This window comes from Macrotis lagotis, chromosome X (assembly GCF_037893015.1).
Source record: "Macrotis lagotis isolate mMagLag1 chromosome X, bilby.v1.9.chrom.fasta, whole genome shotgun sequence".
NCBI classification, from domain to species: domain Eukaryota; kingdom Metazoa; phylum Chordata; class Mammalia; order Peramelemorphia; family Peramelidae; genus Macrotis; species Macrotis lagotis.
In genome coordinates, this window is record NC_133666.1 from 626,521,649 (window position 1) to 626,546,342 (window position 24,694).

At 48.8% G+C, this 24,694-nt stretch overlaps 3 protein-coding genes across 7 annotated transcripts; 2 read left to right on the forward strand and 1 right to left on the reverse strand.

Annotated features, from left to right (window-relative positions):
* Window positions 1-2,407: 2,407 nt before the first annotated feature.
* TMEM205 (transmembrane protein 205) lies at window positions 2,408-5,333 on the reverse strand. Its single transcript, XM_074203455.1, has 4 exons — window positions 5,247-5,333; window positions 4,835-4,955; window positions 3,749-3,918; window positions 2,408-3,059 (listed from the first exon to the last, which is right to left on the reverse strand). The coding sequence occupies exons 2-4, from the start codon at window positions 4,932-4,934 to the stop codon at window positions 2,754-2,756; spliced, it is 576 nt and encodes a 191-aa protein (XP_074059556.1). The 5' UTR covers window positions 4,935-4,955; window positions 5,247-5,333; the 3' UTR covers window positions 2,408-2,753.
* Window positions 5,334-5,382: 49 nt separating this feature from the next.
* Window positions 5,383-10,371, forward strand: CCDC159 (coiled-coil domain containing 159). 5 transcript variants are annotated; one of them, XM_074203448.1, is made up of 15 exons: window positions 5,389-5,738; window positions 5,828-5,883; window positions 6,057-6,214; window positions 6,573-6,658; window positions 7,218-7,373; window positions 7,645-7,678; window positions 7,803-7,945; window positions 8,043-8,124; window positions 8,368-8,563; window positions 8,730-8,797; window positions 9,022-9,098; window positions 9,294-9,400; window positions 9,768-9,844; window positions 9,944-10,067; window positions 10,281-10,371. In XM_074203448.1, exons 1-14 carry the CDS (start codon window positions 5,715-5,717, stop codon window positions 10,033-10,035), a joined length of 1,356 nt encoding a protein of 451 aa, XP_074059549.1. In that variant the 5' UTR covers window positions 5,389-5,714; the 3' UTR covers window positions 10,036-10,067; window positions 10,281-10,371. The 5 variants fall into 5 exon arrangements, 4 of the variants coding, with proteins under 4 accessions (XP_074059552.1, XP_074059550.1, XP_074059551.1 ...); XR_012471910.1 differs by lacking the exon at window positions 10,281-10,371 and having other exon boundaries at window positions 5,383-5,738; window positions 9,732-9,844; window positions 9,944-9,965; XM_074203451.1 differs by lacking the exon at window positions 10,281-10,371 and having other exon boundaries at window positions 5,383-5,738; window positions 7,648-7,678; window positions 7,863-7,945; window positions 9,944-10,040.
* Window positions 10,372-11,126: 755 nt separating this feature from the next.
* On the forward strand, window positions 11,127-17,072 carry PLPPR2 (phospholipid phosphatase related 2). The gene is made up of 9 exons (XM_074203452.1): window positions 11,127-11,214; window positions 12,073-12,175; window positions 12,476-12,664; window positions 12,752-12,887; window positions 13,035-13,309; window positions 13,496-13,672; window positions 13,894-14,016; window positions 14,825-14,876; window positions 15,286-17,072. Exons 2-9 carry the CDS (start codon window positions 12,110-12,112, stop codon window positions 15,618-15,620), a joined length of 1,353 nt encoding a protein of 450 aa, XP_074059553.1. The 5' UTR covers window positions 11,127-11,214; window positions 12,073-12,109; the 3' UTR covers window positions 15,621-17,072.
* Window positions 17,073-24,694: the final 7,622 nt, after the last annotated feature.

Here is a 24,694-nt window from a genome sequence, read left to right on the forward strand (position 1 = left end):
GGACAAACATCAGTTTGGGAAAATTACTTAACCCCATTTCCTCACAAAAACCAAGAAAAAAAGACGAGGAGGAGGAGGAGGATGAACAAAAAGATGCACCATCTCACTTGACTTTGTTATCAACCTCTGCCTGAGTATTCCCTCTCTTGGTTCTGCTCCTCTGTATCTGACCACACCTAGGGTTCCCTAGCCAGACCTTCACTATGGATGTGCCCCAAGGCTCCATCTTCAAACCTCATCTCTTGTTTTAAGTTTCAAGGTCTCTACCTTTAATTATCATCTCTGTGCTGAGTACAAGATCTATCTAGATTGGACCATCTTGACTATATTCTGGACACCATTTTAATATTCTCTCACTAGAACATGAGACTTTTATGCTGAGATTCCAGGCCCATTAGGTGGGCTTTTGCCTTACCTTGCCCAGAATTAGGCCTCCATGTAATTTTCCAGTCATCTCACCATGCTGCCATGCATATAGCTCCATTCCCTCCCTTTCCAATTATCCCTTGTTTTGTCTCCTCCCAATAAAATGTGAAGTTCCTTGAGAAAAGAAAGTGTCTGGCAAACAATGTTTAATATATGCTTTACATACCTTGTCTCTCTTCTGAACATTTATCAGTCTATTGGACATCCTATTGGCATCTCAAACTTAACCTATCCAAAATGGATCTCATTTTCCTGGCCTTCCTTCCCCAAACTTCCCTATTTCTATTGAAACAGGTTGGAAACCTGTGTGCTTTTCAGCTTCTCATGAAATGCATCCAATCAGTTGCCAAATCCCATCTCTACTGTCACATCTCTTGATTATCTCCCATCCTCTCCACTCATACCTTTTGCCAACCAGACCTCTACCCCCCTCACCTGGACTGCTACTTCACCAGCTTTCCAGTCTCCTTGCCTTGTCTATGCCTACTTAAATCCATCTTCTGAATAGCTTGCCATTGATTTTCCCAAGGTGGAGGTCTGACCACCATCATCACTCCCCTTACCAAATAGCCTTCACTGGCTCCTAGGATCAAATAGATATTCTGTCTTGTACAGTTCTTAACAAGATAGACCCATCCTACCTCCCATAGACTCATTATGCTGGGTTCTTTCACAAACCTAGTCAAACTGGTCTTCTTGTTCACTATATACTTCATCTTCCATCACTATCCACCCTCCCATTATTCCATATGGTGAAATGAACTTTCTCTTAACCTCTTAGAAACCTTGGTTTCTCTCAGACTCAATTCAAGAGCCATCTTCTGTCCTCTAGCTGCTAATGCCTCCTCTCCCACTCCAAGATTACTTCCTAGGTCTTGTATATCACAGGCATATGTCTCTTCTTTAGAGTCTAAGCTCCACTAAAGGGCAGGCACTAAATAGCTTTTGTTTTGTATCCCCGGCTTCCTTGAGCCTGACACAGTAATGAGGCTTCATAAATTTTTGCTGACCTGGGTTCAAATATTGCTTCTGTCACTCATAGCTTTGTAACCATGAGCAAGTCACATCTCTTGGGCTTCAATTTATCTAAAAATGAGGGGGAGACAATAGCCTCTTTGAGGGATCCCTTCCAGCTCTAAATCAATGATCCTTTAATCTCCCACCTTCAAACTTTTACACAGGTCTTCAGTCTTCCTATAAGTGAAATTCCCTTTCTCCTCCCTCTTCTTGGAATTCCAAATTCCCTTCAAGGCAACATAAGAATTTTTCTAATTCACCCAGTTGGACTTTCACAAGCTTTTCCAAAAATTATATTGTATCTCTTCTCTATTTACTACTATGCAGGCACGTGTCTGCTCTACCACTTTTCCCATTAGAAAGTCAACTCCTTGAGGGCAGACACTGGGGCTACAAACAAAATGAACTGTGCTTCACACAGAGTGGGCACTTAATACTTGCTGAATTGAATTAATGCTGAATTAAAGCATTAAATGTTTATCTGAATACTTGAAGGATTCAGGGAAAAGGAAATTTAATGGATATTTGAAAGACAAGTCAGATTTGCTACAATGAAAAGGACTTTGGCTCTGCAATCAGAAGTCCCAGGTTCAAATTCCATCTCTGAGACTTATTATATATTACTTTAACAGGTAGTGCCTGTCTTCAACTAAAAATGAGGGGGTTGGACCCACATGTCTCTGAAGTTCCTTCCAGCTGTAATTTTCTCTTTCAAGATCCCTTTAAGCTCTAAAATCTTATGATTCTAGGAAGGGAGAGATCAAGAGACCAGATCACCATTGACAGGGACCATCTTTCTGAGAGGCTCAATGCTTGGTCACACTCTACCCCAACCAGAACAAGTGACCCTTCAATAGCTTAGATAATAGAAAGATATTGTTCTGCTGGGGGGGGGCAGGATTAGGGAGTAATGTGAATGTAGAATTACCTTCCCTATTTCTATTCTAAGTCACACCAAAAGCAGTTATGAGAAACCCTTTTTTAATAGGAAACATATGATATAAAATCACAGTTGCAGAAAGTCTCCCAGTTCTGGCCTATCCAATACCTGGAACAGCCAGGGAAAGGAGGAAGAGCTATAAAAAGGGTCCTGGATCAGAAAGAACAAATAGCAGCATGACAGGAATTAGAACCATGGCCTTGGAAGGACAGAGCATACAGAAGGAGGCAGGCTCTCCTCTATATCTTGGCTGCTTGACCCACAGGGTCAGCTAAGCAGAGACCAAGTGAACTTGGTCTGTGTGGGTTAGATTTGGACCCAGAGAAGGAGCTAGAATCCCTCCTCTAAGCAGTGAGAAGAGTACTGCTTTCTACAGGCTTTGGAGGTGCAGTGCCAGGAAGGCAAGGCAGATGCCATTGCTAAGTAGATTCCCCAGGTTGCAGAGGGAGGAGAGGCCATGATAGTGGAAGAATGTCTGCCGAAGAGCCCGATACTTGGGATCCTGCTCCCGAAGTCGACGGTAGGGGTCTTGGCCCTGGGGAGGTCCTGGGGGTTCCCCACCTAGACCTCGCTCCTTCTCCATTGCTTGCAGGGCCCACATAGCAGCTGTAGTTCTGGGTTCTAGCCACCGAGCATTCAGGGCCGACAGAGCAAAGCTCAAAGCCAGGAGGGCCAACTGGAAGAGAAACTTTAGTTAGCAGGGGTGCAAGGGCCAAGGTCATAGCTGAGAGTAGCCTTGGAGACCAAAGTTGCCTCCCAGGGATTTTAACACAATCCATCAGCTGGGAGGAGGCAGGACAGGATAAAAAAGGGTAAAATTCTCCATTCTTGCCAACCACAATTATTTACATAATTTTAATAATGCAATCCCAAAAGACTCTTGGGTATTGTATTACTCAGGTACAATTAGAAAATATATGCCCCACACTCAGAAAGGTGAATACAGTAATTTCATCAAAAAGGAGTTTGTCGTACCCACTTTAGCATGCCTCATATCCTGGGCATTTGAGAAGGGATAAGAGGAAGCAAAGAGAAATTTATCCCCCTAGCTCTAATCAGACAAGTGAATGAAGATCTAGTGGGTGGACTCCATCCCCCAGGGAGAGGTCTAAATCCTCCAGCAAAGACTTAAGTCTCCAGCCAGGCAGGTTTCAGAACAATGAACTAGGTGAAGCCAAGAATGAGGCTCAATCATCAGGACCAAGTCCTGGAAACTTAGAAACATCAACTCCAGGGAATAATAGCAACATTGAGTGGGAGCTGGTCTAGAGACCAGTTATAAGTCTTAAAAGGACTGCAGTGTCCTGGATCCCCTCCAAGCCCATATTTCCTAGTCTCCAGCCCCCTCCCACAGCCTCCTGGTACCTGACCAGCTTCTGCCAGGGTAAAGCTGAGCTTCACCACTGGGTGATGGAACACGAAGATGCCCAGGCTGATAGCAGCACAAGCCAGGGAAACGTGGAAATAGAAGGGGAAGAGTTTGCTCTGGACCAGTCCGAAGGTGTGTCGAGGCAGCCCCCGGAACAACACGAATCCTAGGGGTAGGGGTGGGAGAGGAGTATAGAGAAGGCTGGTTGGAAAGTATAAAAAACATTCTGACTCTGCAGTTTAGTTTTTGAGTGATCTAGGACAAGTCATTAACCCTTTTTAAGATCATGTCGTCTTCTAGAAATTGAAAGGATTAGACTGGGGAACAGATTGGCTTCAGTTAGCAGACATTCAGACCTTTTGCACATAACCTAGTCTCAGGTTGGAAAGACAGGGCTAGAGAACTGGGTAGAATAGGGAAGAGGTAGGAGAGTAGAGGGTAAAAATCCCCAAGGCTGCTACTTAACTTTTGGTAGGGGACTATCTATGCCCACAGAAACGTTGTGGACCATGTCCGATGAAGATGATATACAGTCTGCAGGTTCTGCCTAGTCATTATAGGTCTTTAGTATAAGGAAAGGTTCCCTGGGGCTAGATATATTCAGAAATAATTTACAAATGAAAATAACTAATTAAAATCAAAGTGTCTAGCTATTTATCACAGTATGTACGACACATTTAATAAATTCTAGTTGATTGACTAGTGAAATAGTCAAGTGGGAAGGAAACCTGGGTGGGGGGGGGGGAAGAAAATTACACCCAGGGTGATCCCTGGCAGATGATCATACATTCAGGTACAATGGAAATCTCTCCATGAAATACTATTTTCCTTTTTAAACATTTTAAAATTGGAATTTATTTATTGACGCGATTTCGTTGCTTAAAATGCAGAGTATTAGGCTGCTGAGGCCAAAGTTGGAAAGTTCATTTTTTTTTCCCTGTGAAAACCAAATCGGTTACCAAATTCCTGTGATCGCTTCCAGCTCTAAACCTGGGGACGTCACGAACTCTGAAGTTTCCCCCCCCCCCCCCCGGCTGTCGGCAAAGAGCAGAGTCCAGGGTCCCGGGGGGAGGGGAACGTACCTGAGATGAAGGTAACCCAGACCTGCATGCCCCAGGCGCCGGAGAGGATCAGCACCTGGACCACCTTGGCCAGGCCGCCCGGCTCCACCTCGGAGACCATCCTCCGGCCCCGGCGCCGCACCTGCGGGAGGGCGAGAGGAAAGAACCAGGCTCAGAGCGCTGCCCGCCCCGACTCAAGGGACGAGAGAAGGCGCCCGCAGGGCCCGGCCGGGACCCAGGAGGGCCCGGCTCCCCGCCCCTAAGATGGGGGAGCGGGGCCGCCCGGCGCGCCGGACCCTGGGGCCGGGGTCGTTGCTGGGAGACCCTTCCCCAGGCCTGCGCTGGAAGGAACCGGGAGTCCCGGAGCCAGATCCCGGGCTCCATCCTCCCCGCCTTCCCCAAGAGGGGCGCCTAGTCCCGGGGGAGGCGGTACCTAAAGCCCGCTCCTGCCCAGCGGACCCCGAACCTCTGCGGCAGCCCTCCCCTCCCACCACCTTCGTGCTTCAGCCCGAGCAGTCCCGCCCCGCCTCCTCGCTGCCTTCAGACCAGTCCCGTCGCGAGTTCTGTAACTATAGTCTACGTCCTTTGGGTGTCAACCAATCAGGAAGGAGAATCCTCACACAAGACCCGCCCACCTTGTCTCCTTCCCAACTGCCCCTCCTCTTACCGCATACGACTCAGGAGTGAGCCAATCAGCTTTAGCCTCCGGGAGAACAGACGGGCGACGCAGCCAATAAGATTTCGGAATCGCCGCTGTGTGGGTAGAGCGACAAACAAAGGCTCCGCCTTTCCTCTGTGACTCTTATCTCTCTTCTGAGTCCACCCCCACCTTGGCCTTGTATGGTGTCTCCACTGGATCAAACTTCATCGCTCCGACTGGGGACTTTTTTCGTGGTCTCTGATGGGCTTAGGGTATGAGCAACCGGTGGGTATCTGCATTCTGTGAACATGCTAGGCCCCAGCAGGAGGGATCTAGAGCGGTTTTGCCTTATCCCCGACTTCTTCCCGCTGCAGGGACCACGCGGTGAGGACTCTATGGATCCGGTTCCTTTCCAGGTGTTCTCTCCCAGGTGCAAACATCTGGCCTTGGCATCCTTAGGATGGAATTCCAGTTTGAATGGCTGGGTCTGGGGGGAGGAGGGGAGGTCGGGTGCCTCCAGATGGCAGCAACTCTGGAGGGCTGGGGGGGATGGGCAGAGCGGGCAGGGACCCACCACTGAGTCTTCTCCTCACCCCATCCAAGTGATTGTGTCCTGGCTGGAATTTCCCGGGACTCTGACAGCTCGGGAGTATCCAGTCATTCTCCATGCCCATCCTCGCCAAGGGAATGTGCATTGCAGATCCATAACAAGTCTGAGAAGCTGAGTACCGGTGTCGCCTCACAGAAACCTCGGAGCCTGGGTATGTTTGGAGCTTGGAGGGGTCGGGGAGAGACTGAAGGCAAGAGCTAGAGGACTGAGGACGAGGATGGCAAAGGGTGGAGGGGTGGCTTGGTGGGGAGTGACTAAGACTTAGGTGCCATCATGTTAAGGCACTGGGTAGGACTTTAGGATTGGGGTTACTAGGAGAACAGGGAGTAGGGGTTTCAAGGTTAGGAGACCTGGAGATATTGGTGGCTTGGAATAATCTTGAAAGAAAGAGTCCCAATTCTCTTGAAGAATGATTTAGAGACTCCCTTTGGGGAATCCCATTTGACTTAAAAATGAGGTGTGTGTGACCCCTGAAGAATCACTGGTGTGACCCTAGCTCTGAATGGCAGGTGTGGTTCATAACATCAACTCAGATTCCCAGATGCTGAAAAATGCTGAAAAGGACTCCCTGAAGGATGGACATCTCAGTTTCAAGGTCATCTTTTACTTTGTTCTCTCAGGATCCCCACCTCCCTATGTCATGGGGTATAGTAGGGGAAAGCACTGGATGTTAGATCAGGAGACATCTAGGTGCTATATCTGGACGATAAATCTTTAGTAACTTAGCTCACTTGTCTGGACCTTGGTTTCTTTATCTGTAACATCTGTACTGTTAGGGATTAGGGCTTGTTTCTACAAGGTTGTAAGAAAGCAGTTTGTAAACCTTAACCTGATATAGAAGTGGAAATTATTTTTATTATTGTAAAAGCAGTAAGGTTAGATGAGAATCTAGGCACGGAGTCACAAATATTTCAGTTCAAATCTGCCTCTGACTCTTAGTAGTCATTTTAACCTGATCAAGTCACTTCATCTCTCTGTCTCAATTTCCTAAGCCTTTACTGCAGTTATAAATGGGAAAACCTTTTGCACTGTGCTGGGAGAGACACATCCCTGCACCAGCAAAGTCACAACCTTTTAGGGTTTGAGGATCTTGGGGTCCTATGATAGCTTGTGATGTGATTGTATCGTTTCCTTCCTCATTCCAACCCTTGCAGAAGTGGCTGATCTCTGAGGAGATCCATCCCTCAAGCCAGAAGCGAGATGGGAGTTCAAAGGGGAATGTGACCAGGAGTCAGAATGGGAACAGGAACAGAAGTCGGAGCCGGAGCTTCAGTCTGAGCCCGAGACCCCTACTAGAGGCCAGTGTTAAGGTATATGAACATATTCTTGTTTGTAGACAAGTTCAATAGAGTGCCCACAAATGTTCACCAATGAATGATTCAAGGGCTTCTTCAAGACTAGCCCATTTTTTACCCCCTGCCTCAGTTTCCCTCCTGTGATTTGAATGAATGAAACCCTATGGGATTTGGGGGAGGGAGAAGCCCAAATTGGGGCAGAATCAGACCCTGGAAGATCTGGAGGAGGGTCTAATATGGCCTCAATCCTTTTTTTCCCCCATGATCTACCATGCTGGTCCCTCAGAAGAGCCTGGAAGCAGACATTTCTAAGGTCCAAGGTAAGGTACTCTAGGGTCACTGGAGTAAGGAGGATGAGACCAATACACCAAAGAGTTAGGGAAAGCAAGGGCCTCTGTTTTCTTTGGAATAGGGAAATTCATACTTCTCTCTCATCCCTTTCAGAGCCTTCCTTGCCTGGTGAAGTTACATGGAAAACAGAGTCTATAATCTCTGATCCCCTAGGTAACGGCTTGATTCCTGACTCATATAAGTTCTTAAAGATAGACTTGGATTGCCTGAAAAGTCAGCTTCAAGCCCAGACCAAAGTGAGCTGGCCCATCTTTTCCCTTTTGTCCTTTCTGATATTGACCCTACTTCATCCTCTGATTCTTCTTTCTGACTCAAGAGCCTTCCTGTTCCTAGGCCTTTGAGTTCCTGAATCACTCTGTGACCCTTCTGGAGAAGGAAAGCAGTCATCAAAGGCTTAAAATCCAGGAGCTAATGGGTGAGGTTGGGTCTTGGGAGAAAAATGACTAGGATTTGTTGGAGGTGAGCTCAAGATGAGGGATAGGTAGGGGTTTCCAGTCTCACATCCATCCCCTCTGAATATAGGTGTGATATTTCAAGAGACTTGTGGTCCGCCCCTTCCTTCCCAGAGGGGTCGGTAGGAGGAGAGGCAGAGGTACTGGTCAGGAGGTGAAGGTGAGACTTAGAGCAGAGATCACACTCTCCATCCATCTCCTGGCAGAAGTGATGAGCCTGACTTGCTTCCCAGCCCAGGATGACCTCATTAGACGAGGGGCAGAACTAGGGCGGCAGGAGATGTGGCAGGCATTGGCTCGGGGTCTGCAGGAGATGAAGGAAAATCTTCGGGGAAATGAGGAATTCCAGCGGGGTCATACCATCCGCTCCCTACTACAGCTGGGTCAAGAGATTCGGGAAAGGTGTGGATCCTGGCTTGGGGGTTCAAGATTTCTGAGAGCAATAGAGAGATCTTAGGGTAAACAGGAGAGCTAAGGAAGGAGGAAAGGGTGGGGGGGGCTGTGAGAAGTTAAGTTAGGGACTCTGTGACTCTATTATCATTCCCCCCCAACCCCCCCACCCCCACAGCAAGAAGTTCCTATGGGAGGAGCTGGAAATGCTGCAGGAAGAGGTGACCTACATCCACCAGAAACTCAGTATGTCTCCCCCACCCCCACTAATCACCCCCTTGTCCCATTCATCTGTATCTTCATCCCCTTCTCCCTTTCCTCTGAGGGCTCCAGTTTCTGGGCTGAGAGCAGGGGTCCCAACCCCTCCCCCCCATACTTGGGGATTGAATGGTGGCTGATGTTGGCTAAACTTTTCTAGTATCTCCAAGACCTTGATGGCTATTCTTTCCTGTTATCATCCTTTTATTCAGAGTCACAGGAGGAAGAAATCAACAGAAACTTGGTTAATATGGAGAAAATGCAGAAGAATCAGGTGAAATGTCGAAAGGTGAGGGGCAGGTGGTTGTGGGGGAGGGGCAAGAAAAGATGCTAGAGTGAGGGAAGATGACCAGGGAGGAAGGACATAGGATGAGTCTCCATTTCACCCCAATCTCTGACCCAGCTGAAGACTAAGCTGAGATGTCTGAGGTTGATGGGGGAGAGAAAGTAAGGAGAGGGCCTTACTTCTGCTCCTACTCACCAGATTCTAACAAAGATGAAACAGCAAGGGGTCATGGTACCTGAGGAGGATACTAAGTCCAAAAATTGTTGGGGGCAGGAGGAGCTGGAGGAAGAGCTGAATGATATATGGTGAGGAAGAAATCCAGGGTGTCCAGACCTATTCCTTGAGCCCAGAAGCTTCATGAGCCCTCTCTTTGGTTTCCAGGGATCCATATTCCCTCAAATCCTTAACTAATGTCAACTCCCAAATGAGGCAAATTACTCTCTCTCTGAGCCTCAGTCCCCCCATTTATAAAATGAAGGGTGGGGATTAATTGGACTAGATGATACCTAAGAAACTTTTTCCAACTCTAAAATAATCCTGTGAGCCTAAGATTTGTTGGGTGGGCATGTGGTGAAGATCTGTTGTCCCAACTCCATCATGACCTGGGCCTCACTCATTCCCATTTCCCCTGTTCAGATTCTGGGTGCATATTCCAGCCCTTCCTCCCACTAGGTCAGCTGTGAACACTCTTCAGAATGCCATTGAAAGCTTATCCCTGACTAGAGTGAAGCAACGTGGAGTCCTCAGGAGTGAGTGTACAAGGGGGGAGGGGAGGGAGGCTCTGAGGAGGAGAAAAATTTCCCCCCCCATTACATTCCAAATATTCCTTCTGGAATTCCCTGGCACAGGTCGAAGGGTACGACGCTGTATGCATCCATCACCACTGCCAGCCTGGGCAACAGATTCAGATTCAGATGCCAACTCACCTCACAGTCCATAGCTGATAGTCCCAACCCAAGCAAGACTCCTTCAGTATGGACCCTGGCAACCTCCAACCCTTTGCCCATCCCCTTGGCCCCCAGGTCTAAATGCGGCTTCTTCAGAACCTCTGATCTCAACCCTTGCTCTCATTAGACCGTTCCTGCCCTAGCCTCCAACCCAGGCCTTGCCTTTGTGTCCTCCATCTCTGAGTAGTCCTGATGCTGAGCCTCTGACTCTTCACCTCACCAATTTCTCTTTCCACAGGCTGAGCTGCTGGAATCTGACTGATCAAAGAAAGAGAGACCTCCCTGAGGGGGGGGCCTCAGCCCCCCAAAATCCCCTGAGAGAAAATAAAATAGGAGTGGCCCCTTCCCTAACACTTTGTTCCTGCTGACCCTGCTGGCCCCCTTCCCCTCTCCTTGCTCTAGGAAGATTCCTCTGGACTCAGAGGCCAGTCTTGGGCAATAGTGAGTTTATAGCTAAATTAAGGCTAGAGAGATCTTGAGTCTGTGACCTTGGTCACAGCCAAGGGGAGCCCTAGCCCCGAGCTCAAACTGCTTACACAGTCATGCTCCTAACAGACACAGCCTTGGTGAACCCCGCCCCCCCACTCACCCAACCACAAAAATCCAAAAAACATCACCCCCTGCTTTCCTCATCTCCGATACAGCTGGCCCCATCTAAAGATTTCATTCATTCATTCATTCATTCATTCATTCATCAAGGGCCGAGGATGGAGAGACAAAAAGGGAAAAAATCCCTACCCTCAAGTAGGTTACCTTTGGGGCTATCACCCTCCCTCCCCCAGAGGAGCTGGGAAGGCTAGATGCGAACCCCCAAGGCCGGGGAGGGGGAAGGGGAGCCGGGGAAGGTTCTCAATGATGCCCCGCCCCGGGGCTGGCCCGGTGCTAATGAGCCGGCGCAAGGCTGCGCACTCCCACCCTCCCTCCGTCTCTCCATCCATCCTTGCCTCGGTCCCCGCCGGAGACAGCGGCTCCGCTCCCGAGGCTTGGGGGGCTAAGGCGGCGGCGCCCGGAGAGCCCGGGCCGGGTCGTTTCTCGGCTCTGTCGGCCTCCACCTGTCCGCTCCATCGGTCCGCAACACCTGGACGTCTGGGACAAAGGCGGCCTGCCGGGCCTGGGACTGGCCTCCCCCGCCGCGGGACGTGGATCCGGGCCATGGAGCGGCCGTGACCCAGGTGGCGGGGATGGGGGTTGGCCCGTGATAGGGGTCCCCCGCTTAATGGGGGAAGGGAATCAGAGAGGCGTTTTCTGGGGGGGGTTGGGGGGAAGGGTACCCGGGCCGCAGGGTGGCGATGGGGAGAGGGGATGGGGGAGGGGGAGGCAGCGCGTGTGTCTACACGCCTGTGCGAGGCTACGAGTCTGTGGGTTCGCCCACTCGCTGAGGCTTTCCCTCCCAACAACACGCCAGGCGGGTTGGAGCAGCCCCCGGGGTGAGGAGGTGTGTGCGGCGGCCGCTGGGGTGATGCCGACGACTCCTCTACATGGGACGAGGCCCTGCGCGCTGCAGCCCAGCCGAATCCTTGCCCGGAGGAGTCAGAACCTCTTGGAAGGAGAGGAGGCTGGAAAGAGAGAGCCGAAGGCCTAGGATTTCCCAGGCTTTTGGAGTTGTTGGAAGGGAAATGGTTTTAGGAAGGGTTCATATCTCCTCCAGCATCTAGCAATAGGCTTCTCCAAACCTAGGAGCCTTTAACTCTTTCGATGATCCTTTCCTTGAACTCTTTGGGGAATCATTTTCTGAGGCAGCTACTGAATAAAGGCTGGACTTTCCCAGTAGGGAGAACTTTCTAACTGAAGGTAGTTAAGGGGTGGAGAGTAGTCTTCCAAGAGATACCCTTCTCTCCCTAGTGAGGAAGGGATGAAGGAATGAGGAAAGGAGCCCGTGGCTGGGTGGGTCAGACACGATAGATCCAGTAAAACCTTAAAAACTTTTGGGGTGAGGGAGAAGACTGAGTCTTCTGTCCTAGGGAATTGCAGTCTGAGTGTTTGACTGGAGGGTGAATCTGGGGACCTGTGTGACTGGGCCTCTCTCCCAGGCCCCCCGCCAATTGCACCCCTCATCCCGATCCCACCATGGCGAGTGGACGACCAGACCTGAAGAGGAGTTTCTCCATAATACCCTGCTTCATCTTTGTGGAGGTGAGAACCATGCAGATCAACAGAGGGGGTTTAGGGGAGAGTTTTCTGGAAGAAGAGGTGCCCTCAACTTGACTATATTCTTTCTCCTTGGTTTGTAACTGTCTTCTGATCTTTGTTCTTATAACTTTCTTCTCTCTCTCTCTCTCTCTCTCTCTCTCTCTCTCTCTCTCTCTCTCTCTCTCTCTCCCTCCCTCCCTCCCTCCCCCTTACCTGGAGTTCTATCTCTGTGTCTTCCCTGGTGGCTCTTTGTTTCTTTTCTCTCCCTATCTTTCATCCACCTCTGCCTGACCCGATTGGCAGTCCGTACTCCTCGGGGCTGTAGTGCTTCTCGCCTATCGTCTGGAATACACAGACACGTTTCCAGTACATATGCAGGGGTTCTTCTGCTATGACAGCACTTATGCCAAGCCCTACCCTGGGCCTGAGGCTGCCAGTCGTGTCCCACCAGCTCTGATCTACCCCCTGGTCACTGCAGGGCCTGCCATCACGGTAATGCCGTCTTTGAAGGTGGGAAGTGTAAAGAAGGGAGGAGGATTAAGGTAGAGCAACTTCTCCAACCTTGGTCTCTCCTCCCAGATCCTCCTTGGAGAGCTTGCCCGGGCCTTCTTTCCAGCTCCCACCTCAACTGTGCCTGCCCTGAGGGAGAAGACTATTGTGTGTGGGGACTGTTGCCGCTTCAGCCCAGCCCTCAGAAGGCTGGTCCGCTTCCTGGGTGCGGGGGGGTGACTCAGGACTTAACCAAGAGTTAGGGCAAAGGAGGGGGTCTGGGGAAAAGGATGAGGAGAGGTTCCCAGGGCAAGGGGAGTCCAAACTCTGCCTCTGGGTGGCTCTAATTGACCTTTCTATCCTTCCCTTTTAGGCGTGTATTCCTTTGGTCTCTTTACCACATCCATCTTTGCCAATGCTGGGCAAGTAGTGACAGGGAATCCTACCCCACACTTCCTGTCTGTCTGCCACCCCAATTACACAGCTCTGGGTTGCCCACCACCAGCCACAGATAAGCCTGGACTGGACCGGTATGTCACAGACCAAGGGGCTTGTGCAGCCGGCAACCCCACCTTGGTTGCAGCTGCCCGACGTGCCTTCCCTTGCAAGGATGCGGCCCTCTGTGCATTTGCAGTCACCTACACGGCGGTGAGTCTGAGTAACACCCGGAGAGGGCTGAGACAAAGTACACGACACCATGTCAAAACTGAAATCAGGAGGCTGTCTGTCCTCTCTGCTTCTAAGCCACTCCCTTCCATTTCCCCTTACTCGGTCTCAGTTTTCCAATCTGTAAAAAAATGGGATTCTGTGACTCTTTCCTTTTCCTCCCTTCAGATGTATGTCACATTGGTCTTCAGGATAAAGGGCTCCAGGCTGGTAAAGCCTTCACTCTGCCTTGCCCTGCTCTGCCCAGCCTTCCTGGTGGGTGTGGTCCGTGTGGCTGAGTATCGGAACCACTGGTCAGATGTGCTGGCTGGATTCCTGACTGGGGCAGCTATAGCCACTTTCCTGGTTAGTCTCTTTGTGAGGCTGGGACTCAGCTTCCCCAGGAGGACACAAGTGAGAGGGCGGGGTGGATTATATAGAAAGAAAGGAGAATCAAACCTCGAGGTCTATGCCCTAGACTGAAAGACAAGATTTCCCTCCACTTCCCAGTTTGAGTTCTGTGAATGTGCCAGTCTTAGGTCTCTGGTAGATGAAGGATTAGTGCCTCCCTTTTTTTCCTGCATCAGGTCATCTGTGTTGTCAACAAGTTCCAGAGTCGAGTGCATCTAAGCCCGAGAGCATTTAGATGGGAGGGTCTGGGACCCGTGCCTGCCATTGAGAACCCCCTTGAAAAGTTAAATACAACCCAGGTAAGGGGCAGCTGACCTCCCCTCCCCCACTCTCCAGCTCCCAATTCCTGTACCCAGTTGGTGAGCTAGAACCTTGGACTTCTTCCCTAAAGAGCTCAGTACCTAAGGGGCAAGCTAGAGGAAGACACTAAATATCCTGGGTCTTGAGAGTAGGGGTCCCCAAATGGCATTGGGGAAGGTTAGATGGGAATAGAGATAGATGCATCCCACCCAGTGACTCACAAACATGGTAAAAGGGGGACCCAGATTATGGTACATCTGGTAGAGGATTGTTCTCTGTATTTATGGACATTCTAACTAAACAGCCTCCTATGAATCATGCTGCTCAAACTAGGAAGAAAGTTCACCAGCATTGCTGTGGTAGAGTGGAGACAGTCAGAGGACCCAGATTCAAATCCTGATTTAGCTATTTATTATCTGTTTGACCAGGGGCAAGTCACTTCACCTCATCAGGTCTCAGTTTCCCTATCAGTAAAATGAATGATTTCTAAGACCTTTTGCTTGCCCCATCCCCACTCCTGCTCCCATTTGGAGGTCCTGATCAGTGACCCCCTAATTTGGGATCCCATCCTTGAGAAGGATGGGAAAGGTGAGGGAGTATGGTTAATGCTGGAAACTCTTTCTCTTCCATGTGCCCCCCCCTTTCCCATTCTACCACCTCCATTACTGCCCTCCTGGTGTCCACCCTAACTGGGGGGGGGCCCTCAGTCAGCTCAGGAACAGAAACAGGAGCCGCCGGGACAGGGCCAGGGGCCAGGGCTGGGGCCAGCCGGGCCACTAGCCCGCTCCCTCTGCCTGTCTGTCTCAGGAGCCCAAGACCACTGCACCCCCGCTGCAGCCTGCCCGCCTCACCCCACCCAGTGAGTGAACTCCTCTTCCTCTCTCCCCAGAACCTACCCTCCACACCCAACATTTACTCTGGTCCTGTAACTACTCCTTGGGACCAATCCTCTCCAACAAGCCTCCCTGTCTTCTCCAGCCTCTGCCGGGATAAATAATGTAGTAGAAAGGGCACTTATTTGGGGATTACAGGATCTGGGTTCAATTTCAAACTTGGGTTGGTACCTAAGGTTCCTTCCAGCTCAAAATCCTTAAAAGGTTTAGGATTATTGGTGGAAAACAGCCCAAAAAAACACCATGTCCCCCTCCCAGTCATCTCTAGAGCTCTGTCTATGGGGGGGCTGCCAGCCCTAGCCCTATTCCCTGCCCCCCAATACTTCTGGGCTTTAAAGATTCCCACCCCAGCCTTGCCCTTGCCTGTCTTCCCAGAACTGCAGAGTTGTACCCGTCGGGGCCACCTGATCCCCAGCTGTGTGTCTTCCCGGGCTCCCCCGATGTGTTCTTCCCCTCGTGTTCCCCGCGCTCGAGTGAGGTCTGAGCCAACATTGCCTGCCATGGTCCCTGGTCCCAGCCAGGGCCCCCCACCATCCCCTGGACCATCTGTGGCTGGTGGGGGTGGAGGTGGGGGTGGTCGGGGCCGGAAGTTGCTGCTGCCCACTCCTCTGCTGCGGGACCTATACACCCTCAGTGGACTCTACCCCTCCTCCTTCCATCGGGACAGCTTCAGCCCCTACCTGTTTGCCAGTCGGGACCACCTGCTGTGAACTCAGCTTCCAAGGTCCTGAGAGCATCTGGCCCCAGATACCCCTTGGAGTAAGATGTTCTCAGGTCATGTGTGTGTGTCTCCTGTGTGCCTGTGTGTGAGTGTGTGTGGGTATACCTGCCTGTATGTGTCCCCACCAGCCAATCCCACATGGGTATGGGGATGGATGGAGGATTTAAAGAAAGTTCAGGCCTGGATGGTTTTGTTTCTGACTCCCTGCTTTACCTGGCTAGGCCCCAGAAAGGTCTTCATTGCCAGATCTGGGGAGAATTGGGATTGGAAAAGCTGAGGGGATGACCCTCCATTGTCCCAAGGTTTGGAGGTGGAACAGAAGCTCTTCCTTTTTAGGCAGAAGCTAAACAAAATAACTTTGACCTCTTACTGTACATTGAGAGCCTCCAATGTCTCAAAATTCCAGGGGTGATTGGGGCTGGTGTGATTTTAGCTGAGAAAGCCCATGTTTCTGAGACTTGGGAATGGGGACAGGGATATATGGAGGGACATCTGACACTAGCCAATAAGTGTACTTGGTAGCTAAGAATTGCAGGGAATCTTGGTGCTTGCCATGGTTGGGCCTTAGATGTCTCAGAATGCCAATAATGGGTAATGATTCCTCATGATGGACCCTAGGTATCTGAAAATTGGGGGGTTGAGGTGGGGAAGGGAAGGCAGTCTCAGCCAACGGGAGCCCTTTCTGATTATTCTGAGATGACCCCTCTTCAGACAGAAGGATGGAGAAAAGAGGCAGTAAGTCCGACCTGGCAGGGAGGCATTGGTTTGTCCCGTCCTTCTACTGAAGCCAGGTCTCTCATTTTCTTCCAATTGCAAGGTCCTTTGATGGGGCAGCTCCCACCCTCCCCTGAGAGCCTCCCCTATCCTCCCAGTCAAACTGAATTCTCTCCTTATTATCACACCCCAATTCCATTCATGATCTTAATGACCCTAGACTGAGTTCCTCTCCAGCCACCAGAGCTGGGAAGTAGGGATTCTCTTTCTACTCTCTGCTCTGAGGCTAAAATTGGGGAAAGAGAATAGTCTTAATGTCAGGGTGTTGTCTCCCCCACCAAATGCCCTGTCCCTCACTTCCTTGATCCTGGATTTAGTGAGGGTGGGGGTAGATGTGGGGGTGGGGGAGGGGAATCACCTTTTAGATTTAAGACCAGAGATTTTTGGTGGATAATGGAGAGGAGGTAGGGTGTTCCCTGTGACCTACACATGTGGCAGATTAGCTTTCACTCCTCATTCCTCCCCACCAAAAAAACACAATAAAATAAGCTTTTCCCTTCCTGAACCGGCTGTGCCAGTCCCAGGGCACATGACCCTCAACAGCCCTGGCCCTGCCCCAAGGGATGCTAAAGGGGGCAACAAAGAGAGACCTCTCCTTCACTCCCAATTTCACAGCCTTTAATAAAGATCTGTTTGTATCAGAAATACCCCTAGCATCTGTTTCCTCTATGCCTACAAGAATATACATGTGACTATTCTCCCTGATGTGACTAACCATTTGCCTGTGTGGTGTGTGAATAAGGCTGGAGCATGTGAACAAGAGAGGACCCCGGTCTGGGCTGTAGAGTTTTGCTCCAGGATAAGTACTTTAAATGGTGCCTTCTTCCCTTTCAATAGCTTCAGCTCCTTTTCTTGTCCAGGGGTTCTCTCAATGCCTGTTCTAGTTATCACCCCTCACCATCAGTCCTTCAGCATTGTAGAAATCTCCTAGTACCCCTAGACCCTTGGGTCTCCTCCAAACCTCACCTCAACCCCCGTCTCAAGAAGGGAATGCACCATGCTACTGTAAGGATTTTCAGGAGGCTTTGAGGTGCACTGCAATCAGGACAAATGAGGGCAAGTGTTTTCCCTTGGCTCATTTGCTTACAGATTACATGGGGCATTCTTCCTCACTCTGGGTTTCTGTAAAATGAAGAGATTGAGTGGCAAGATCTTCAAGGTCTTTATATCTCTGAAGTTCTAGGATTGTTAGGCAGAGCTTAAATGGCTTCTGGTTTGGCAGTCCCATCCTATCCCATTCTCTCCCTGTCTCTCTCAACACACAACCTATGTTTTGGTCACATGCAGACATAGGCATCCTCAGATGCCACAGTCACAGATAGTCATGGGTTTGGGGGGCTGGGGAGGGGCAGGTGCTTGACCTGTGACCCTCTCCATGTACCGAGGGTTTCCTGGTGGGGGGGTGGAATTAGGAAGGGATTGAGGCCCATTTACTCTGACCTGCACCCTGGTAAGCAACTGGAACCCACGTGCCTCACCTTCCCCCCTGGCCGAGAGTGGGGGCGCAGGGGCGTGGCCGAGGGCGGAGTAGGTGGTGGAAGGGGGTGAGTGGGGCTAGGGCTAGGACTAGGGCAGCCTCCACGGGCCGGGCGGTGTCCAGCGCTTCCTGCTGTTGCTCTGGGCCGCGCCCCCTTGTCTGTACGGGGGCAACACGATCGAGGCCGGACAGACGTGAGGGAAGGTGGGGAGCAGGGAGGGAGAAACCCATCGGAGGCCTTCCGGAGGTGGGGGAGGACTGTCAGGGGCCCCGGGCCCAGGTCCAGTCTTGCTCCCTCTACTGCAGGAGGCCGAGGGGTATTGGTGGGGGGGGTGGGGATGAGGCGGTTGCTTTTCCAGAAACACAGAGATTGGGGGGGGGGGCGGGGGCGAGGCACGGGCGGCGCACGATTCTCCCGGGATCCACAGACAAAGGGTGAGTCCGCCCCCCGGCCCTCTACTCACCCCGACCCCAATCTCCCGAACCTTGGCCCTTAACCTTCAGAATCCCGAATTTCCTTAGACGCGGGCCTCTTCTCGCTCAGGCACCCGACCCCTCGACCCCCAGAAAACGCTAAAACCAACCACTACCCCAGGCCTTGATCGCCATAATTTGGAACTCCCCAGACGCCAGTCTTTCAGAAACCCTCGGGTCCCCTGGGGTCATCAGGCAGAGGTCCCTAGAGTGAAGCCTCTCCCTATCCTGACCGCATCTCTGTCCCTGTCTATCTTATTCCGGATTCAACCACGTTTCTGTGTGTCTCCATGTCTCAGGGTTCTCCATCTCTCTTCTCCCTTCCCCCACACAGTCATAGCTCGGGCTGTTGTTCCTCCAAGAGCCCCAATCTATCTGGCCTACCCAGGAACAGTGGTCAACTCCCCCTGCCCTGCTCTGAGCCCCCAGTAGCCTTCCAGTTCAGGAAGCTGGAGCTGGGAGCTGTCCGCGGTTCTGAAGTCGACCTGAGGTTGGAGGAGGGGGTTGTGAGACTGCCCCGCCCTTGCTCACTGCTCCGCCCCCAGGGTCCCCAGGGCTTGGGGTCCCGGAGAGGGGCTGGAAGCTTTATGCTTGGGAGGAGGACCATCAGGTCTGAAATCCTGAAAGAGGTCCGAGGTCCTGGGGAAGTATTCTTAGGGAATAGAAGAGGGGAAGGGAACTCTTGAGAGGTGGGGCTTACTCTGGGGAAGGGACTAGGAAATAATTCATTGTAGAGGTTCCACTATCGAGTTTCTGGGAGTGTGAGATATTCTTGTTCAGGGGTGAGTTAGACTGGATTTCCTCTGAGGTCCATTCCAACTCTTAGATTCTGGTTCTCGGGGTTTCAGGAGCAGGAAGAGAAAGAGTTGGTCCCTGGGGCCTAGAAGAGAATTTCCAAGGGTGAATATCTAGTTGTCCAGTTGCTATAGGTATGGGGTCTGGTTTAGTTACCCAGAAGGTCTGTGGATCTGGATGAGAGGTCCTATGGGTCAGAGTCCTGAAGTACCTGAAGAGTCCTGAGAGGGTCCTAAGTTAGGGACTGAGTTCTGAGGTCAGATTGGGGCTGGGTCAGAGCCAGTTTGCATTGTGATCACAGATCTGCTGGAGCCCAGAGCTGCCAATGCTGCTGCCACTGCCCACTGTGGCCAAGGAGTACTCCCTGCTCCATTGCCACCGTTCCCCAGATCCTACCTCACTGGCTGGCCCCCCGCGATGACGGGTATTCTTGGGTAGATAATACCAATGGCGCTGTTATTGCTTGAGAATACACGTAGTCGAGGGGAGGCGCCTTCGCCGATTCCTTCCTGCCCCCCCCCAGTACCCAGCCTGTCCCAAAGGAAACATGGCCTGGCCATGGATTGAGGACCTGGGGGGTGGTGGGGTAATATGTCTTTCTAAATCCTTATATCCCCCCTCTCCTCCCTCTCTTCCTCCTATCTCTCTATGTCTTGCTCCCAACACACATAATCTTTGTGACCTCCTAGCCTCTTTCCCTCTATCTACATATTTCCCAGTTCTGGACTTTTTTGTTCTGCTCCTTTGTTTTATGCAAGAAGACTTCCTGGCAGAGTTAGAGTGCATTGGTCTTGGGTATATATCAAGAATTAGCAGTCTCTGGGAAAGAGGGGGAAATGAGCCTCTATCCTTTTCAGTATATCCCCATTAGCACATCTCTAAGAGATGGAGAGTGTCTGTGTATATATGTGTACTGGTGTGTGTTTGTGTGTATAGGGAGTGGGGGAGCTAAGCTTGTAGGCTGAGGGTTTTGCCTAGGGTTGGGTTTGTATGTAGGGAGTGGAGTGGAAGGAGGGAGGCTGAGCAAAGGCTGTATCCTGAGGGTGTCTCATGGTGCCTGGAGTAGAGGATGGGACTGGGGTGGGGTAGTGCTCTGGAGGGGTCCTGCTCAGAGAACCCTCATGGGATGTATTCATATGCTTTGCTGCTACTGCCCTGCTGCTACTGCTGTTTCCTGTTTCCAGAAACCTCCACCCACCTGAGATCTCCTAGCAACAGCCTCTCTGTGGTTGCCAGGCAATTGTGCTGGGATTGGGAGTGATTGACAGAAGGAAAATGGACAGGCTGAAGCACTGGATGATACTGGGCAAAGAATCTGAGCCAGAACCATGCCTCTTTCTCTCCTTCATCTCACAGTCCTAAGAGTATAGGAGTGCTGCTCCAGTCTCTGCAGTTCAGAGTTGAGGATTTGGGGAATGTAAAAACATCCTTCACACCTACTCCCAGTGCCAGTAACAATTCCTCATGTATCAGAAAATCACCTTCACACATATACTTCTGTTCACACACACAATTCATTGACCATTAATGCTGGAACAACCTTTCTTGTTTCTCTACGCATATGCATATGCGTATGTGTGTATGTGTGTATACACATATTCACACATATGCAAAGTCTGAGAAAAATGCCTCCAACTTATATGGTTTCTCTAGTATGTATGATAGGATTGGAATCTGGGAAACCACCTAATCCCATGTTTTCATTTTACAGATGAGAAAACTAAAAAGGATAAGAACTTTTCAAAACCATGTATGTAGTAAATGGCAGTGCCAAAACTCAAACCTAAGTTCTCTGATTCCAAATGCAGGGCTGAATCTACCTTGTTAGAGCTATGAAAATGAATGGAACATGGCAGAAGGGCAAAAGAGTATTTATTTTTATTGCAGAAAAAAATCATGAGTCTGTACTTGTCCCTTCTCCCCACTGAATAAGCAACTGCTCTTCTCTCGGACAGGAAATAGATAGGAAAAGCATCTGCATCAAGTGGGTGCCTGCAGGTTCCTGAATGCAGGAGTGAAAAACCTGTGTGGAAAACCATGTGCATGGATAGATGATGTCCTCACACTCAGGCAGAGACATACTGCATCCTGCATATATTACTAGGCAGGCCTAAGGAACCCCAAGCCCAATCCTAAAGGAACAGATCAGGGGAATCTTGAAGGTGAAGGGTGATGAGGTTCTTTATACAACTCCCTGGGTTTGATCTAACCACATTCTTTTACCTGAAATGAAGGCACTGTCTCTTAGGGACTCTACCCTGGGGAAAGAGAAAAAACAGTAAACCTAAGCCTATAGTTAGGGTTGGAAGATTGGATTTCTCACCCATCCCATGTAAACTGGGGGGCTTGAGAACTTGGGTTTGACTCCCATCTCTGCAATGTTCTATTTGTAACCTTTGGAAAGCCACATTGCTCCTTTGTGAACTCCAGTTTCCTTGGAGCTCCTAAGTACATGTGTGCATGTGTGGAATGAAGTAGGCAGTAAAACTCAGATCCATTTTTAGCTCAGTCTATGATCCTGTTGGGCCAAGGGATCCCTAATGACAGAGCTCTGCTCAGAAGTCATTTTTGCCCACCAATGAGGGAAAGAAGAAAAAAAGGGAAAAGAGCAGAGAAGTGGGAAGACAAAAAGAAGACTCTTAAGTATTGGAACTCAGAGGTCTTCTCATCCATTCCATGCCTCACAGGAAACTCTACAACAGTCATCCCAAAATGGTGAATTAATCTAATCCCTCTTCCACAAGTATAGCCCTTACAGCACTTGAACCCAGCTTTGATTGCCCCCAAGCCTGCCTTCTTCAGGCAAACAATTTGCATATATTATAATCTATAATTCCATCACCTCTTTTAAATAGATTTATTTTGTTAGTTTCTTTCCTGAAATGCACCCCCAGAATTGGAAATAATATTACAAATCTGATCTGACTCAGATCTCCACATCAAAACTACTGACATTCTGACATTCCCCATTCCAGACAATGTCATTATAGATGTAACTTCCTATTGCTTTAGGTTGTGGGTTTTTATGACATACTTTTGTCTCTTATCAGAACTCCAATTCAGTAAAATTTAGAGGGTTTTTTTATGTTTACTGTTGCCTAGCCATTCTTCCTTTACATTGTACTTCAGTGTTTGATTTTTTAAATTCATGTCAAGGACTTTACATGTAAATTTAATTTGTCCAAATTCGGTTCATTGTTCAGTTTCTAATTTTGTCATCCAATTTGGAATTTCCATACCAGCAATAAGTGTTTTCCGAATTAATTCAAGTCATTATTTAAAATATTTATTATATATATAAAGTCATTATTTAAAGCACCAAGGACAGAACCCTGGGACATAAATATATTAAGGACTATTCTTTGCATCTGGTTGCTCCACCAGTTCTGAATCCAACCAATTATAAAATTCTCTAATAACCCTCCATTTTATCCATAAGTTGTTCATGAAACACTCTGTAAAGTGCTCTGCTAAAATCCAGCTACAACACTCCCCTTTTCTATCTGCTTAGTAACCCTCTCAAAAACAGAAATATAGTTAGTCTAGCATGACCTGTGTTTGATAAAGCCATGCTGGCTCTTAATGATTGTTTTCATTTATATAGTGTCTAATGTGCTGGGCACCGGGTTAAGAACTTAACATAAATTATCTTATATAATCCTAATAAGTGCTATTATTTTACATATGAGGGAACTGAGGCAAGTGACTTACCTAGGGTCATATAGATAGTATCGAAACTGTACTTGAACTCAGGGATTCCTATTCTAAACCTGTTGCTCTAGCTCACTGTGCACCTAGCTGACATCTACCAGAAGGCAGGTTATTACTCTATTTATTATCAAATGAAGGAATATAATATATAATTTTCCCACCAGGTGGCACACTACTCCAGCCAGCAGCCAAGTGGTCACAGAAATGAGGTTCCCATACTTAGGGCTCTATGACTCCATGTGAGACTTATAGAATTCATAATAGATACTCAATTTCTAGAACTCATCCTGAGTTCTACAGTAATCCAGAATATGTTTGAATATCTTCTCAATAACAAAATTACAACTTAATAAACTAAGCTCAGAGCACTCAACCCATTCCATTATTTATTCAAAATTTCCTTCCCCAATAGTAGTTGACACATATCTATATATTAAATCTCTTAGGATTACATAATCATCAAAGCTATCAAATATATTATTTATTAACTATGAAATCAGTAATAAAATCAACATAGGTAGTTATTTACTGATGACTTCTTTTCATTTCTGATAACATAAGCCCATATCACGTATTTTTCATTCCAGATGCCAAATAAATTTTCTCCACAAGAATCTTCATCTTCATAAGGTAAAGATAATAATAGTTTTCATCAGAAAATAAAGTATCCCTCAACCTTGTTTCTAATGTCTAATTCAATCTTATGTCTAAGACAATTTCCCTCCAGTCTCAAATCATCAATCTGAATATTATCTTCAAACTGACAGTTAAAACTGCCATTTTCACAATATTCAGTTGGACTCTTAGGAGAGCCTCTGTATCTCTAGAGGCTTTAGAGAATGTTACAATAAAAAAGCCCGTGACTTGCTGCATCTTTAACCCAATTTTGATCTCCTCTGAGGAAAGCACAATCCTCTGTACACATGACCTTTGAGATCCCATATAGCTCTGTGGCTAAGATCCTCTGAAACTTTGTATTTTACCACATAACTTATGGAACACAGCAAAAATTCAAGGAAAATGGTTTTAATACTTTACAGGGGATTTCTTCCTAAACTATATTCCTGAAATTCCTCTTGCACTCACAGGTGAGAATTAGGAGAAGAATACAAGGAACTAGATTCCAGCTGAGTCCTAGGAACAGTTAAAGCAAATGAAAGAGAGAATGTACTGGAAGATTAAGGTTCCCCACCCACCCAAAAGGCAGCTCTGATGCTCAATCATATCATCCATTCAGCTTCTGACTTGTGGAACTATCTAGATAACCTGTGCAACATTGACCTCAGGTATTTTTTGTCACCATTGGATAGATTCTCAGGTTCATAGTGCACCATCAGGAGCTAATCACTCCTTGACTTGTTAGCATGGCCAACAGAAAGTCCCTCCCAGAAATTCTCATAGGCAAAGGCAAAGAGTAAAAAAGTTCCCGGGTACAAAATTTCAACATTTCTCTCTCTCCTTTCACCTCAGTTCCATATTTTTAGTGAACATAACACTCAGTGTAGTCCCAGTCTTTTCATAGTGGGATTGGGATGGGAAAGCTTAGTGATATATACTGAAAAGAATACTGAAAAATATTGTGCTATATCTTTTTCTATTCCCCAGTTACTTGAACTAGAGGCAATTACTGGATAAAGAGCTGGACCTGGAGTCAGGAAGAGCTGAATTCAAATTCAGACCCAGACATGTACTAGTTATGAGACTCAGGGCAAGTCACATAGGTTTACTCTGTCTTAGTTACCATTTCCTGGGTCTTGGAGTGAATAATAATTTAGAAGAAATAAGAAGAGAAGAGGAGAGGAAGCAAGAATGAGAGTAGAGGAAATGAGGAA

Excerpts from the sequence above, each read along its gene's own strand:
- TMEM205 (XM_074203455.1), bottom strand. The coding sequence starts at position 4,934 with ATGGTCTCCGAGGTGGAGCCGGGCGGCCTGGCCAAGGTGGTCCAGGTG. Across the intron at positions 3,919-4,834 it reads CTGGGTTACCTTCATCTCAG|GATTCGTGTTGTTCCGGGGG; the intron begins GTACGTTCCCCT and ends CCCTACCCCTAG. Across the intron at positions 3,060-3,748 it reads CCCTGGCAGAAGCTGGTCAG|TTGGCCCTCCTGGCTTTGAG; the intron begins GTACCAGGAGGC and ends TTTCTCTTCCAG.
- CCDC159 (XM_074203448.1), top strand. The coding sequence starts at position 5,715 with ATGGGCTTAGGGTATGAGCAACCG. Across the intron at positions 6,659-7,217 it reads ATGGACATCTCAGTTTCAAG|AAGTGGCTGATCTCTGAGGA; the intron begins GTCATCTTTTAC and ends CAACCCTTGCAG. Across the intron at positions 9,099-9,293 it reads ATCAGGTGAAATGTCGAAAG|ATTCTAACAAAGATGAAACA; the intron begins GTGAGGGGCAGG and ends CCTACTCACCAG.
- PLPPR2 (XM_074203452.1), top strand. The coding sequence starts at position 12,110 with ATGGCGAGTGGACGACCAGACCTGAAGAGGAGTTTCTCCATAATACCC. Across the intron at positions 12,665-12,751 it reads CTGCAGGGCCTGCCATCACG|ATCCTCCTTGGAGAGCTTGC; the intron begins GTAATGCCGTCT and ends CTCTCCTCCCAG. Across the intron at positions 14,017-14,824 it reads AAAAGTTAAATACAACCCAG|GAGCCCAAGACCACTGCACC; the intron begins GTAAGGGGCAGC and ends TGTCTGTCTCAG.